Source organism: Nomia melanderi, chromosome 11, assembly GCF_051020985.1.
Source record: "Nomia melanderi isolate GNS246 chromosome 11, iyNomMela1, whole genome shotgun sequence".
NCBI lineage: Eukaryota > Metazoa > Arthropoda > Insecta > Hymenoptera > Halictidae > Nomia > Nomia melanderi.
Genome location: NC_135009.1, coordinates 741,803 through 759,372, shown reverse-complemented (window position 1 = coordinate 759,372; position 17,570 = coordinate 741,803). Strand labels below are relative to the sequence as shown.

Sequence of the window (17,570 nt, the reverse complement as noted above, 5' to 3'; positions counted from 1 at the left end):
TGCATGTTAACACCTTCCTTTGTGCAACGTTATAGCTATCACATTGTGATTTTATCTTCTTAAAGAAACTTTGAATAGTAAAACATTTTATGAGAAGCTCTGTAATCTGCTACTTGTAATGTATTGTAATACTAAAGTAAAATTGCTTATTGAATCAATTTGAGAATAATTTAGACAAACTATTAAATACAACCGGCAAAACTTTCATTTTTGCACTACAAATTTTTTTGTTTTTATTGTTATTAATTGAATCATTCCTCCGATTTTAATTGGTTTCTTCAGTAGAATTTCTAGTTTTGTATTTTAATTTGATTATTAGAGAATATTTGATAACATACTACAAAATTCGAATGAAATTATCATATTTTCAGTTATTTTTCTTTTGTTTTAAACTGCGTAACCATAGTATGCGATTAAAAAGTAAATAATATATCCTGATAAAGTAAAAAACATTTTTAAGTTAATATATTTGATTCTTAATGTGCTCTCCTATAAATTATTAAATAAGAAAATACAGGTTAGGAAAAAGCGTATGCAATCAGTTTTACAAAGTAGTAAACACTTCGTAAATTACAAAATTTTGAAACCCCTCCTACCCCCCGTTTTACCACTACAATATAAAGAGAGGAGACTAATATTTATTAAAAGAAACAAATTCACAAAAGAATGTATAATATAGACAGACCAAACGATTTTAAATTTTACTGGTGTGATTTCAGCAAAGCAGACAATAATGCTATAAATAAAAACGCATCTGGAGTAGTATAATATGTAGAATTTTTGGAGGCACCTCTCATTCCGATTATTCAACATTCAAAACTAATCACAGGATGGCTTCAAAGAAGAAAGTTAATAAAGTTAATGTTCTCCAGAAATATATTTATATTTCATTAATAGAAATATTATTTTGTATGATGTACGTAAAGTCAAAATAATTTGCAACATTTGTAACTTCTGAAAATAATATTAGATAAGTTTGTAGTGTTACAGGTCTATCATGTTGACATGCAAATTTTGCACCTAATAAATATATATTTTATTTTATATAAAGTTACGTATCAATGTCATGTAGAACTAAGGAATTTTCACTGATCGTATTTACTCGAGACCAAACAACATCATATTAAATACCTTGTTCTAACATTGTTAGAAACTATCTATGAAAGAAAGGTCCTTACGCTAACAGGTGAATTTTTTCACCGAAAATGTGTTATAAAGTAACTACTTCAAACAAACAGACATATTTTTTGTGAAGTCATATTTTACATATCAACGACGATCCACTTGGATCGACTTTCGCCCAGACTTGTAAAGACCTCATTGTATTTTTCACCTATCTACAACTACCTTATATTTCCAACTGATTACCAGACTAAATAACAAGATTGACATATATTTTGGAAATACGTTTGAAAGAATACCTAAAAAAATTGATAATTTGTATGGTTCAAGATATCACCGCTCATCAGGTCGTCAAAAATGTCCTACCTCTAAGGGTTAACACGTTCACTGTCCAGAAATCGTAGGTGATCATTCGACAAAAAACTTGTTCGTGTATCGTACGTGATTCAAATGCACATTTCTATGCAACTAGAGCATGAAGTGGACGCCTAGTTCCGGTAAACTAAACCTTTGCGATCGTATTAATTTTATACAAATTCAATACAATAATAGATCTTTACTTCACATACATTATTTTAATAACAAGTATTTGAATCCTTTCAATTTTAATTATAATTTATAATTTTATATTTTCATTATTTTCATTTTATATGACCAGAAGGGTGGAAGAGTTGAGTCGGGCACAGTTCGCCTTACGACCGCAAAGGGTTAACAATTCACTGAACGCGAGAGAACGACACAATATGTTCAAGTACTTTACTGCGATATTGTAACAAAATTTTACTGTTTTTCAATGAACATGTAATATGTAATGGGTCATTAGGCCTAGACAGAGAACGTGTTAACACTTTAGCTGCCGGAATCTGAAAAATCGGATTTTCAATGCCTATAGTTGTCGACCGGAATTTTTTTGCATATCGAATAAACTAACATTGTGCAAATAATGTTATTGTTCGCATGTTGGTTGACCGTATAACAAGTTCTTCATAAGTACCAAATGTGTTGCAGTTATTTCCTGCTATAATGAATCAAAATAATACGTCGCTAGTATTAGCAACGTGTTTTTATTCCAGTACGTCGGTAGGTAAAGTGTTAACACTAGAACTACCGAACATTTAATACGATTATATGTAATTCCTATAAAAATTGTAACAATAGATTTTTTTCGGTTTCTTCGTATATTCGTTATAGTATTCAAGTGAAACTATATTTTTAAAATCATTCTGGATATTAAACTTTTGCAGTCGAATGCTGTCGTAATAACGATGCCGAACTTCGATATTTAAAATCAAAAGCCCCAAATGAATGATTTAATTATTCAAATAACGAGAGACTGCCATGTGGTTTTCCTTCTTTCGGTACTTAAGACTTTGATGCATGATTCAGTTGTTTATGGAAAGAAATATTAAAAGTTTAAGACAGTCTTGTCCGCAAAGAGTTAACACGTTTGAGATATCGACAACTGTGAAATAAGAAAAACGAGACCTGTCATTTTGACAGGTGTGATAGGTCTAGTGTTACCAGGTTTAGTGCCGCGTGTACCACATATGGTACATGGTAATTTTTGCAAGAAAATATTTTGACGAGGCACGTGGCCACAGATAGCATACACCTTACAAAGCAGTGGAAACGTAAGGAAATGATATTAAAATATACAAAAGTTATCAAAAACTTCAATATAACTCAATATATTATTTAAAAACTTGTTAGACTTTATAAGCAAAATATAACTGAAATTTACGGTGGTATGGAAGGTATTAACACTAAAACTACCAGACGGCTCAAAATGACCTATCCCTGATTTCTTGCTTTTGCAATTATTAAAAAGATAACAGATGTTTCTCTGAGAAATTATTAGAGAAATTGATGTAGCAATGCGCAAACTGAATTGAAAATCAAGTGAAGCCTGAATAGATGCACTGTTGGAGTTTCTATGCAGGAATTTCAAAAAGTCAATGTAATGTAGAAAATGTAATATAGTTTTAGTGGTAAGAAACAAGGCAAACGGTAAATTTTCATCGTGAACAGAACAAGTGAGTTTTCTTACATTTAGGTTTTTCGAAGAAAACAGCTACGAGAGGGCTCAGGTATCCTGGGGTGTTTGTGAAGGGGAAGTAGTAGCCAGGGAAGCCACGGCGTGGAATGTATTGAATTGCTCCCATATTCTCAATATCAGCTGGGTTTTCGCCAGCGCACGATACCCAAACGGTATCCAACCTATTCGCGGTTTCCTCCTGCTTGATGTGTTCCCGAAGATCGGCTGGCATAGTGCTTGGCAGCGCTTTCGTATCGTTATAGAATTCTGGCATCCAGCCGAAAATCTGCAATTAGAATTACTGATATGCACCATAACTTCCTGTTGTTTGCTCAACTTAAGATTAGACCCGAACGCAACAACAATGGCGTCACGCCTGAGTGTCAGATTGTCCTTTATTATAATATTTGGAACTACTTTCTGTAACTTCACTGAAATATGACTTTTTGGTTGCAATGTTGTGACGTCCATTTGTTAAGACAATTTTCGAACAATCATTAACTGCTTGCTTTATAATATCGAGACAGGCTTTCCTTCTCACGCTGAGATTAGATATTGGGTTGATGCAAAAGTTTTGAAGTTTCGAGTTTTTAGATTTAGTTCAGTAGCTCAACTGTTCGCTGACTAAACCAAAACTGAGTAAAAACGAAGAAAGAAGTGTCCCCTATAGACGTTATAATAGTATGAAAACAGATGTTATTTGTTTCAAAGAAAACAATTTTTTTGTTAACCATGTACAAAAAACTTCAAAATGTTTGCATCAATCCAATATTTTGTTTCTGTTACCAATGTTCTGACGTTTAAAATTACTGTAGATTATTAAGAAGTTATTACAGAAATCATAGAGTAAGAGGATAATAATACCTCATTGTTACAATAGAACTCCATTTGTCTTAACCTATAGGTGTACAACATGATATTATTAAGTGAGTGATTAACACTAGACTATAGAACGGATCAGAATGATCCACTCCTGATTTTTTCTTTTTGCGATTATTAAAAACATAGTAGATGCTTCTCTGAAAAGTTATTAACCTCTTCAGGGCCGAATTCCTTTTGAGAGCAGACAAAGATGATTTTAATTTCCGTCTGACTACAGTTTATTTTGTTCAAACTGACACGGGTCGAACAATACAAAGACGGACGGAGGTAAAAAAAAAAGACAAATTTCCGTTCGATGGACGTTAATGTTAAACTAAAATCAAATGTACACATATGTGCCAGTATCCTTGAAGAGATTAAAGAAATTGATTCGGCAATACGCAAACTGAATTGTCAATCAACTGAAGCTTCAATAAATACATTCTTGGAGTTTCCGATTCATCTGTCCACTATCGTTTATTTGTTTGTGTAATATAAATTAATGTTCATGTTTATATTGAGAATATTTAATTTAAATTCGTTGTCTTTTATTTTGACGCCTAGATGCAGGGCAAAGATACGAGGTCCGGCTTCAGATAATAACAAGTCAGTGTCATGTTCGTTAAACTGGGTATCATGAAAAATTTGGATAAACGGACTCTCGATAAATGAAACTCTACTGTGTATTCCATTCTAACTTCGCAAGGTCAACGTTATTGTATGCATTCACACTTTTATTTTTATATTCAGGTACAATGTATATTTTGAATGTAAATTATATTATAATAATATTTTGACGTAATTATACAATAATATTCTGATTTTATTTTTTTAAACATGGAACGACAAAAGAAAGTTTATTTTGACATGTTGGTTACGCATGAAGGACTTGAGAAATACTTATTTTCATAAATATTTGTCACAACGTAATGTTAACGATGTGTGAAAATGTTCAGAAGTTTAGAATTTTGTTGGTTACGTGATTTGTTGTACGTGAGACTGTATTCTATTATTTCCATAATATAATTGTGGAAAACGCGAATAAATGTTGTTAGATTGATGATAAGATTCGCTGATCTAAAATAATTATTATAAAGTGTATATGTTTTCCAATTGTTGTTTTATATACATTTACAAAAGTGTGTGAGTAAAACTATTAGTACATGTAGTTATGGATAGAAGTGATATACACTTATAATTAAACTCATCATAAGATAGCCACTGATGAGTTCAAGATAAATGCGTTGAAATCCAATTAATAGATTGCGTATCTGTTTAAAAATTAAAAATTAAAGGCTATAATCGTTTTTAGTAAGTATTGAGGGACTTTATTTAATAACATTTTCTGTAAATGTGTAAATAGTTTATTAATATATAGTTACGTTTTTAGTATTCTAAATTATGCTTAATAGTAATTAAAAAAAATGTTTAATTATAATTAAAATTCCAAATCGTGCCATTTACTTTAAAGGTTTAAATTTTTCACTGCAAAATTCAATTAGATTAAAAACAATGTTTGTAACAGCGAGAAAAGCATAACAATAAAATGTTTTTTTTCTTTTCTCCGTATTAACGGAACACATCAAAGTCGACGCTAGGAAAAACTGAATGATATTAATATTATAAATAATTTACAAGGAAACATATCTAAATTACATCCACTAATTTTGATGATACTTTAGCAGAAAGTAGTACCTTCCAGGTATAAATACATACAAAAATAATTTAACATTGAGCTAGACAGGTTAAACAAAATATTGCTTATTAATTAAACAAATGGAACTTTCTAGAATCAACTTGGATTCCTTATTTAAACATAATTTTGCCATGCATAACGTTCCTCTATTTTTGCTAGGCTCCAAGATTTTTTACGAGATATATTCTTCATCTGCAACTTGGAAGGCTGTGTTCACTCTTTCAATATAAATAATAGCCAATAAAATAATGTGTGTGAAATATTTCTATTAAAATTTCTTCTTCTTTATTTTATTAAAACTGGTAGATATCGTTTCAATATGTTCCCTTTAAAATATTCAATTTAATGAATATATTAGTAATCGTCATAGAACTTTAAAAAATCCTCAAATAAAAACAATACAGCAGAAAATCAGTCGATGAAAAGTGATCTCGGTAAAATGAAACGTACCTTGTTCAGCTTCAAGAAAATGCAAGGAGCCGATTTATTATAGCCATATTTGTTTTCTTTCGTGCACTGTCCCCACGACGACATGTCTACGTCACAGACTCTACCTGTCGCTGGTGGTTTCCAGTAGTCGCAAGCCACCCTCCTCTTAGTGCCATTTGTAAAGGTCGGAGATTTATGATACTCTAAAGAAATTCGAAATAAACTCCTTAAATGATAAATCCATTCAACGTTGAATCTTATTTCGGACATGATTTATACAAACAAAACGCAATGATCCAACTAAATGTTATTTCCGTTACAATGCAAAAAGGCTTAATTAGTAAAAAGGAATAAAATGTATTGTTAAATAATCGGAGCAGCGTTTATTTAACCATTATCGGTGATGTAATTCTTGCGCATTGTATAAGTATTGTAATTGTTATTTTGACATTTTCCGACTTATATGAAGTTAACATTCAAATTGAATTTGAATAAATGCATTATTTTATAAGTTAAAAACAATACATTGGCTAGGTATGATAAATAATACAAAAAATTGAAGTAAAATTTCGATTCAGTCAATTTCGTTCAAATAATATACAACTGTTAAAAATTTCCTGAAATTCCTTTATTATACAAAAATTAGCAACATTATTACTATTTACGTAGCTACGTTTTCATAGAACATTTCCATTTCCATTTCCAAGTCAACCCCTTTTCACAAATACGATTGTTTTTTTAACCGTAAGCAGTATTAAAGAGATCACATTTAAGCTCTTCCTGGTCAATTATGATTAAACTTTCTGCATGGGTAAGTAGTTTATAGCTTCATAACCGTTCTTAGAAAGCAAATAAAATATAATATACATAAATAGCAATGGTGCCATTTTTGCCCATACAAGAAAGGAATTCCAGACACTTTTTAATCATGTGACGACGTGTACCATTTAGAGCATAGGTATCTGTACAGTAAGAATGCCAAAAGGAAAAGCGAAAGATATTCTTTGTTATCCATTCATCCTTTGGTGCCATTCAAATAGGATATGAAATACTTTTTGTACCATCACCACTGAAAAAAATATTTGAATGACTCGCTTTAAATGAGATACCACGCGTGTTATATTTACGAAATGTTCGGTACATTTTCTTTTCACTTTTATATCGTTCTTGTGTAAGAAAATGGTTTTTCGTAAATAAATGTTTCAATTCAAATATTTTAAAAAATCTAACAACGTTGAAAGTTCGTTTCGAAAATATCTTTTGCGGTCTAGAAAACAATATAACCAAATTGATTCTCTGCTTTCAAAAGTCACAACAACTGGCACGAAAAAGACTGATTTGCCCTCAAAATAGGCTGAAGTAATTATTTTAGATTCGGAATTGATATAAAAAATAAATTCAATTCAGAGAAACATTTATTTTGAAGTAATTCAAGAGAAAAACAGTATTGTTTAAGGACATCTCGAGTGAAAGACATTTTAATACTGATCCGAAGATTGATGTCACCTTGACCAGATTTAACACTCTCCTGACGTAACTCCTTGGTTAGAACAAAGTAGATTTTCGCGCTTATCGGTTAATATTAGCATCTCAATATACCTATAGATATAATGTCACTTTATATATTCACACCTATTACTTAAATTATAAATTATACGGATTCCCTTAATAAATACATTAGTTTAATCTTCTTAGAATCGAACAAATCAGGTCAAATAAAAATATACCAAAATCGTCGTAGAAATATATGAATTATCATTTTTCTTAGTTGCTTTCTTCGGTGGAAAATAACAAAATAAGCACACATATAATTAGAAATGTGTAAGTTTAATGATAACTTTAATCATAAAACTAGATTGTAATATAATTTAATTTCATCGTGAGAATTATACATTAGAAATATTATTACTATATCAAAATAATATTGTCCAATTAAAAAAATCAATTAAGAGATCACTTTAACAGTTACATGGTAACCCTGAAAATTTATATTAATGACCTAAATTTCTTCCTTGTTTCACACTAGCGTTTAAAAGAAGATAATTACTTACTCATCGTTAAACTGAGTAGACGTTACCTAATTGAATTATTTATTTCGCTGTTACGTGTTAATGCATTGGACCATTATAGGACTTTTGCCATTGACTACAATGTGACAAATATTATTTTATTTCGTGCTTCACTCGGAGCAAGTAAAAAAACCGAATGCAAGATTTTGTAACACGAATTAACACCATTTGACATGTAGTCAACTTACAAATGTATAAAACACAATAAAATAAAAAAAACTTTGTCCAAAATTAAGAAAAAATGTTCGCACTTCTGATACCTTTCCGGTGTCAAGTTGTTTGGTCAAGCATTATCAGCATATTCTCCTAACCACATTAATAACAGATAACGTTTTGAATAAATGTAGCTCCGAAATGTTTTCTAAACGTGTCATGCATCACGAAAATTGAAAATATTATTCCATAGACTCTTAAAACTCTAATTATACACCATTATACAGAGAATGACAAGAATCATTAAAACAACGTTCGAAATATAAATTAACCAAAACGTCTGACACTTCTCAATTGAAACAGAGTTCGTTTGACACAAATTTCACCGTAATTAGTAACTGATTTAAAAAGGATGAAGTTCTTGCAAAATATTTTTTAGCACTTTATTGTTAAAGGTTCGACATGTTTGCTATGCAAACATCTATGAGAAAAGAGCGATGACCTTTCTAGGAGTAATAATAACAAGTTTTTCTCCCAGGACCAAGTAGCTTTCAGGTTAATTATATTTGTCATGCTCAACCGCGTATGAATTCAATCACGACGTAAGTTTAGATTAGTCCTATGTTAAGTATGCATACCAGTGCAATGAACATCCGGTATGCACATGGAATAACATATTTTATAAAAATTTTAATTATTATGCACTGTAAATTATAACGAAGAACTTTGTCTCATTGTTATAGTGTAGATACATAGAATGCCAAGCAAAAAAAGAGTTAAAAGGCTAAACGATACAAAGAGAGAATCCAATAGGAAAATTACAATTTTCACACTTACACATAAAAGTATACCACGCGTTGTATCATACTGAATTCTCTTCTTGTATCAGTTACCATTTCTATCTAACAATGAGAAAATGTCCTTCGTTATAATTTACAATGCAGAATAATTAAAGTATTAATGAAGTTTGTTATTCCATATGTACACAATGTATTTATCGCAATGCTATGCAACCTAACGCAGAACTAATCAAAACCCATGTCGTGACTGAATTCATGAAACACCTATGACACATGTATTACACATTTCCGTGTAAATATAAAGTAGGTGTTTTATCGACATTTATATTTTGCATTTTTTAGTCTCTATCATAACTCACAGTCTTTTTGGTAAAATACTAACGTTTAGACTAGATTTATTGTGAAAGTATACCATAATAAAAATATGTTCATCGAAAGTAGTTCAGAGATTCTCAACGAAATTATAGTAACCGCTTGATTTTTTAATTTATATAAAAATTAAGACTTTACTTTTGAAATATACATTATCTTATTAGAAAATTAATTTTTCTATGTACAGTTTCTACTGGTTGTGATAAATTTTAGGTTATAATGTTTAACCAAATTACCAACTCTCCTTGGAGCTCTGTTAAAGTTTGCTGATGGCACGTTACTATTATCATTATGTAAAAGATTGTAAATTACTTTTGTCGATTCATTATTACCATCATCTGAAATTGTCTTACAAAAAAAGCAACATTTTTCGTTATGAATAAGAATGAAAAATATTTATTGTACAAATTGCCATGTAATATTCATTTATACATACAAACGACAATTTTGAGTTTTGTCACAAAACAAAATCATCTGTTTGTATTGGTAATATTGTTTGTTTACATTAAGCATCTCCATCCCGTGAGTCTCGTTCAAATTAAAATTTATTCTTGAAAATGAAAATCTACAGAAAATGTTTCTTCTTCGGACACAGTTTATTAATTTATTATCATCCAATTGGAATAAGATATTAATTGAATAAAGTTCGTGTGAAACAAATTTCGTTTCATCACGAGCATTCTTCTGTCCAACACTGCACAGTAGAACTCCCTATAACGCGATGAAAATATTCCGCATTATAGGGTTTCACGTTTACGAATTTCACGTAAAGTTGACCTTTTGGACACTGATCCAATTTATATTAAGTTGATCCTCTGCTTGTATTCGTTTCTTACGGAAAATCTCACTTTCATAGTTATTTTTCAACGATTTTTCAATCGTACTAATAAGGAGTCCTACTCTATTACGTAACTGCTGCAATGCCATATGAATGAAACGTAAGATAACGTGATTTACCTGCGAGGAAGGTGTCCAATTCTTTGGTCCAGTGTATGAAGTTACCTTCGTCGCTAGCTTTGTACCAAATTAAAGTACTTTCGACGTTACTCGCGGGAGGCATAGGCCTGAAACCGAGTCCAGGGTTGCTTCCGATTAAAGAACTATCCAGCTGCCACTTCGGTTCGTTCGGGTCTAACGTTTGATAGAAAACGGCCAACATAGCACCGAAGAAACCAGCAAGTACGGCATAGAAAATTATGTAGAATAACAAAATTTTCCCTGAAATGAAAATATAGCGTGTTACTCGTATTCTGAAACAATGTAAAAGTGAAATAATAGGGTTCAAATTATAGCAAAACATTAAAACTTTCCGTTCCTTCTGTTCCTAATAGCTTTAATTAAATTTACATATTAAACTGCTTACAAATCGAAACATTTCTCTGATTAAAAGCTTAAGTAGTCACTTATAAATAACAGTAAAAAGAAACAACATTTGCACAAGGAAATACAGAAAGGGAATCGCAAAGCTTCTCGTTTACTGTTTATTGACAATAAAAATAAAAGAGAAATTTTACTTTGAATCAGTACTGCAGATGATATGCATCTGTCGTGACTAAAAAGCCATTTATAACGTATATTAGTAAAAACTAAATTTTGGTAACAACAGCGATCATCTTTGTGACGTGGTGATCGGAAAACCTTCATTGAGTGCAGGTTACAACGAGAAACGAGTAGGTCAAACACAGTTCAGCAAGTAGCAGTAAGAAAATATGTGTTAGAACATTGTTTTGTCAGAACAATTCTTTTACGGGCACGCGTTGCAACTGAAGTCTAGAATATGGTAACAATTATGATTCAAGGTCTAATTGACCTGAATTGATACTCTGCAAGCGATGCCACGCGTTTGTTATAAGAATCAGTGACATTTACGCACCACAAACATATACCACAAAGAACTTTCCTATCAAAAAAACATGTATAATTACAATAATTGATGAATTATCATCGAATGTATATTATACAATACCGATTAAAAAAATAAGTGATTGGAATATAATGGAGAGAAGTGTTAAGTTAAAATTAAATAGCCTTGCATAAAATTCGATAAATTCCTAATAGCGAATTCCAGTCAACGCTCTAAATTAAATAAATAGTACATTTTTGCTGATTTCAAATTAAATGTCATTTGAAGTGAAATAGTCCTTTTCCCATCTTGATTTTATCGCATTATACCCCTCGGACTCTAAAATTACTGATTCTTATTACTTAAGTTACGTAATATCAAAATAGAATAATAAATTAAACGCGTTAATAATAAAAAATCTCCTCACTTTGAAAATTATCTTCAATCTAAAGTATTATTTTTAGGTAAGAAATTCGTTACTCTCATATTTCTACACTTTATAGATTTCAGTTCCTATATAATTTATTCACAAATATTCTCTGTGTTCTACATTTTGCTTTAACATTTCGAAAATATCCTAACCAAAATCTGAAGAGTAACCTGATTTAGCAATGTCATTTATTCTCTTCCCACTAATTTATTCACCTGAAACATTACATGGGTGGACCGAAATGATATTTATTAAACGAAATTGCACATTAAAACGCAATAAATTTTCTTTGGAGAATCCAATATTTATAAACAAGGATTTATCAGAGAAGAAAAAACTGAAACTGGGGAAAAAAATATGGGGATCGTGTTGACGCTACGACCTGGCTGGTAGCGCGAGAAAACCAGAGTAGGTTATTGATCCCTGTGTGCGAGGCTCGCTACATTAGACAAATATCCGCGCTGTTGGATTAGTTCTCTCTTCGTCTGAACTAACCAACCCTACAAGTCTTACCCTCTTTCGAAGAGGACTTGTAGGATATCAGATTTCTTCCGACTGTCCGATCGATTCTTTCACTCTCGCGCATTAATTTCGCCCTCATTTCAATTTTTCATTCGGAAAATTTGCATCAAACCAAATTTTCGTGTTCTTTGAAATATTCGTGCTACAACTTATTTTCAATTAATGGAAAATAGAATATTTATATACTTGAGGAAAATACGAATGCACAAGATGATATAAAATAAAAATTTCCATATGCTTCAATAAAATTTGTATTTTATTATCAATATAATAAATCTTAACGAAACGGATGAACTTTTTTCTATTCTCGTTTTCGAAAATTAATCTACAGAAATGTAAATCTAATTAAGTATGAGAAATACCTAATTGCTAACGATTATAACAGTGTGCAAAGTAAAAATAAAACAGTGTCTATTATTTTGTAATTTTTATTTCGCTATTTTATCAAAAAATAATGTATTTATTATTAAAAAGAATCAATTTCATTGCTTATTGCATAAGTAATGAGAAATTTTTTAAAAGGTAATGTCTTTGTTACATTGTATTCAGAATTGTTTAAAATTGTGATACTATAAAATATTTTGAAAATAATGTTACTCAATTTTTAATTTGTTTAATTTGAAATTGGTATAAACGGTAGTCATCGTTGTGATATAATGTCGTTAATATATAGTATAACATATAGCCGTCATTAATATGCAAAGAAAAATGAAATAACCATCCTGATTCAAATAGTTTTTATGTTACTGTAATAATCGAATGCCTAATGAAAAAAAACAAATTTTTACTGGACTCTTGCTTTCGTAAATTATTTTATAAATCCACAATGAATTTCACACAAACTGTCAATCTATTAATCACATTTCACTTGTAATTAACTAAAATTATAATAATAAATAAAATCGAAGCTTATTACAAGACTATACACATATATTTATAATTAAATAAATTGATTAAAATAAAAAAATAATATACACATTTTTCGCCACCGAAAACCTCGTATAACTAATTTAATTACTGTTACTTAATCGAAGCATTCGTTATTAACGTTATCGTTGCTCCATTTTTTTTCATTCGTTCACAAAAATACCGTTGAAAACTGAAAAAAAAGAACTATATACGCGAACAAGAGACCATTACGATCGAAGAAGAAAAGAGTTTCTAAATTACGGGGATGCAAAATGAAAAAGCGGAAAAAACTTTTTGAATATTCCGATACTTTCGTCATGCTTTTTGTTAAAGACAATTGTTCCTTTAGAATCAATTTATATGCATATAAAGCGAGCCTATAGAATCTGGGCGTCCTTAAAACGGGCACTCCACAAAATTCCCGATGCGATTTAATTCATCGACGTCGGGACGTCGAAGAAAAAATCTTATTGAATCGGTGACGCAGTCAGGCAGTTTTCGAGATAGCAAAGGCACCGATGGATGCCACAGAGGGTGTCATTTCCTGTACAAAGAATCGAACGCAGACGCAACAATATCAACGACCTACTTCACGAAAGAACCACGGTGGCTTCTAAGTTTGTGGCGCCGTCGCGTTTCGCATACGGCGTGATCGATATCTCGAAAAAACCGTGAAAATGTTACGTTACTACAGCAACCGCACTGACGTATTGTGTTTCAACGAAAGTAAAACCGAATCTGCTTTTCTAATCCAAAACATTTCCCAGCCACGTCCATATTGCCCGAATCTCCTTCGAACCGTGCCTCGAAGTCTCCCTTATTTCGAATGCGACTACTTGTCACGATTGAAATCTTCCCTCACGGCCACGTACCAGTGGCATTTCAAATGTTCCAATGATTTTGCCACAAAATCATAGTGACCGCGAGAAACGAAGACACGCGCATATGCGTTCGCTTGAAACACGGAAAGCAAGAATTCCTTTTTATTATATATATATATATACGACGAACCACCTTGTTTCGGATCAATACATTTATAAATAGAGCAAAAGTGAACATTTCAGTGGGGAACCTTAAAGAATCTCGTGCAAGATTGGGACGAGCTATTCTTAGACACTAATGAAACTCGAGTTACTAATAACTTGTTACAACTAGTTTAATAATAATCGTCGCTAACTTCTAAAAGCTTATCGAGAGATTCGAGAAAGTTTGGGAAACTAAGTTCATCTTGGAAAAAAATTGAGTAGTTCTTGACTGACTGTAGCGAGGCTGGACGTTTCAAGAAATTTCTGATAACTGTCAGGGGAAATTTGTTATCAGTTCCCAATTCGTGACACTCGTTTTGAAGAGTGATAATGAACTTTGACAGAAGATCAAATCGCAAATAAGCGGACCGCTTGAAATCGGAACAGGCTATTTCAGTGAAATGGCATGACCGTTGGATTCTATTGATTTCGGTGGAAATCGATCAACCTCAGGGGAGAATGAGGGGAAATCGGCAGAACGTGTAAGGAATGCAGCTTGCACAGGCAAACGCATAAGCTGTTTTTAAGCGTGTCAACGCGATAATTCAAGATCGAACGGATTCCTTTGTTATCGTTCTCAAACACTTGAACACTTACAAACACATCGACGAGTTTACAGAAAAGGCTTTCGAAACTCGCGTCTTCCGCGATACGTATCGAGCTTTGGAATAAATATTCGAATCATCTTCATTCCATTATAAACCCCTTTGAAGTAAAATTCAAAATTTAAGCGAAGAAACATATTTTTGTCCTTGGACTTTCTACAATTTAATCAATGCCTTGATTTATTAATGGGAGAATTAAAATAAACGTATTCGACGTAGGAAAACGTTCGCGATACAAATTCGATTGACGAAGAAAATTCTTGGATGCTAAGGAATTCTACTAGAAACGTAACATCCGTGTAATTTCGAAAATAAAAGTTAACAGGCGATCCGATGATCTGTGCAACAATTTTATTACAGATCGTGCTTGCATCTACGAGAAAATTGAAGCGATTTCATTTTACCAAGAAACATTGCTACGTTATAGTATTGATAAGAACGCAAATATAAGTACGCTGTCAATTTTTTGGAAAAAAGACAGTTTCTCGAGTTATCCAATAACCTTTGTCTCTTCTTAATCAATGCGTAAACTCGCCAAATATTGTAATTTGACACAATGTATTGGAAAAAGTCAAAGTCTTACAAACGTACGATTATGTTAATAGTAAAAAAATTGATGCGATATTCAGTTTTATCCAATCTGTTACTTTCAGTTCGCATGAACGACAGCTTCGAGTGTATAAATTCTTTAATAAAGCTCTGTGCGTAATCATAAAAATTGAGAACCGCCCATCAATCGATAACCAATAGATGACAGTACGGTATTGTGTAACACTAATTATCATATAAGCTGCAATTGATTTTCCCATGTATACCGCAACAATAGATCTTTATCGGTCGAATCTTACCGCAATTGCGTTACATAACAGGGGACACTAGGAAGAATTCGTTTGTAAATGTCACGGAACAGCGAGTTACATCGGTCACTGGAAACCGTAATTCATTAGAGCACGCTGCAATTAAAAACTTACAGAATCATAAAATTGAAACGAACGTTCCGAGCGTGCGATGTGCTGCTACTTAAACATACTCCACCCCTTAATAAATAAAAAAAAAAAAAAAACAAAAAAACAAACGTCTTCAGCCTTAAACGGTCACGTTACGAATCTTGTCCAATTATGAAAATGTGGAAAGAAAAACGGGGATTCCGGTGTGAAACACAGAGAGCTCGTTCCTCGTCGAATTCCCCTCCTTTCGCAGACTCGCATCTCGACAGATAAAAATAGGGCAATGGAAATTTTGTGGGTTGCCGCCCCATGGTATACTTTTTTCAACGGACGAATTCAGAACCTTGAAATTCCGACGTGCAGAGGAACGAATCTGACGGAAAGACTAAAGAACAGCGATTATATCGGAACAGGATATCCGTAACTTCGGATAAAACGGAACACTTCCACTTCGACGTGTCCCTATCACCAACTCGAAAGCTACTTCCTGCCTTTTCGAGAAATCGAGCGTAACGAGAAAAAATGTTCCCCGGCGTGTCTGCGAAAGATATACTTTTACGAAGCAAACGTCTTCGATAGGGATTTCACGCAACCTCGAGACATTTAGCATTCAAAAGCGCAGAAAGAAATGCGGCTCTAAAAACAGCCTCCACTCCATGCCCTAGTATCGACGTTAGAAATGAGAAATCGATTTAACTGGAGCCAGCACGCCTTCGCGTATTAGAATGCAGCACGGAAGATCTTTATATGTATATGGCATCGCTGGCGAGCTGCAGTGCGCGCGTACATTGCGACACTCTACGTCTGAAACGACACGGAATTGCGATCAGATGTTAATAAAACGAATCTCTGCATCTCTTTTCCATCCGTTAGCGATACCCTTCACGGGAGTTCCCTCCGAATCGTGAGCCGTACTACGAACGATGGGCTTCATGGAAGTCTATGAATCGAACGCTGCTACACCCGATCAAAACGTCCGCGAAACGGTCCAATTTAGCCTTCGCGAATCCCTAAAGGCGTGACTGGCAAAGATCGAGAAAAAGCCGCGGTGAACGAAAGCGAAACAGGAAGAACTAAAGCCAAGCAACGTAATCCAAATTCATCGAGTCGAGTCCACTACTCTATCCGTGAAAGGAAAATCGTCGAAACTTACCCCAGCTAGCACCCGTGCGCCCGAGGAACTGTCCTGTCTCAGGATTCCATAAAAAGATCTTAAAACCTTCCCATTTGCCGAGCTTCGGCGGCGGACTGTAGTACTGCTCGACTTTCTTGTCCTCCATTTCCGATCCCGTTCGAACTCAAACTACGATGAGCGAAGAGAGAGCAGCGTCCGCAAGCTCTCTCGCGTCCAACACCACGGATCGTCGACGTGCGGTTCCCTTTCTCAGGTTCCTCCGGCTCCTGCCGTTGGTCTTGCTCGTCTCCTGAAGGAACAGTGGCGCGGCCGAGGACGCAAAAGAAGGAAGGAAGGGTTGATTCGTGCCCTCGTCTGGAGCCGCTGTTCTCGGGCGCACTCGTCCGGCCAAGGGATGAATATTGAGCGATCGAAGCCAGCCTGGCCCCGAGCTTTTCAGGCCGCCCCTCCTTCTCTCGTTCTCTTCCACTCCTTCTCTCTGTCCCTCCAGTCGGCAATTGCTCCCCTCTCCCGGCTCCGGAATCGCTACCCTTTTCTACCCTACCGCGTCAACGTATCGCGCAGCCGCGTCGATATCCCACCCCTCCGCCAACCACCCCACTCACCCCTAGCTAGCT

General features: G+C 33.4%; 1 protein-coding gene across 1 annotated transcript in view; it reads right to left on the bottom strand.

Moving 5' to 3' along the window:
• Positions 1-17,370, bottom strand: part of LOC116427725 (sodium/potassium-transporting ATPase subunit beta-2) — a 28,302-nt gene extending 10,932 nt beyond the window's left edge. Inside the window, exons 1-4 of the mRNA XM_031978426.2 lie at positions 16,972-17,370; positions 10,495-10,755; positions 6,165-6,346; positions 3,170-3,443 (exon numbers count right to left, since the gene is read on the bottom strand). Coding sequence (XP_031834286.1) covers positions 3,170-3,443; positions 6,165-6,346; positions 10,495-10,755; positions 16,972-17,098 — 844 coding nt within the window. The 5' untranslated portion in view covers positions 17,099-17,370. The remainder of the gene's footprint in view (positions 1-3,169; positions 3,444-6,164; positions 6,347-10,494; positions 10,756-16,971) is intronic.
• Between the last annotated feature and the right edge of the window lie 200 nt (positions 17,371-17,570).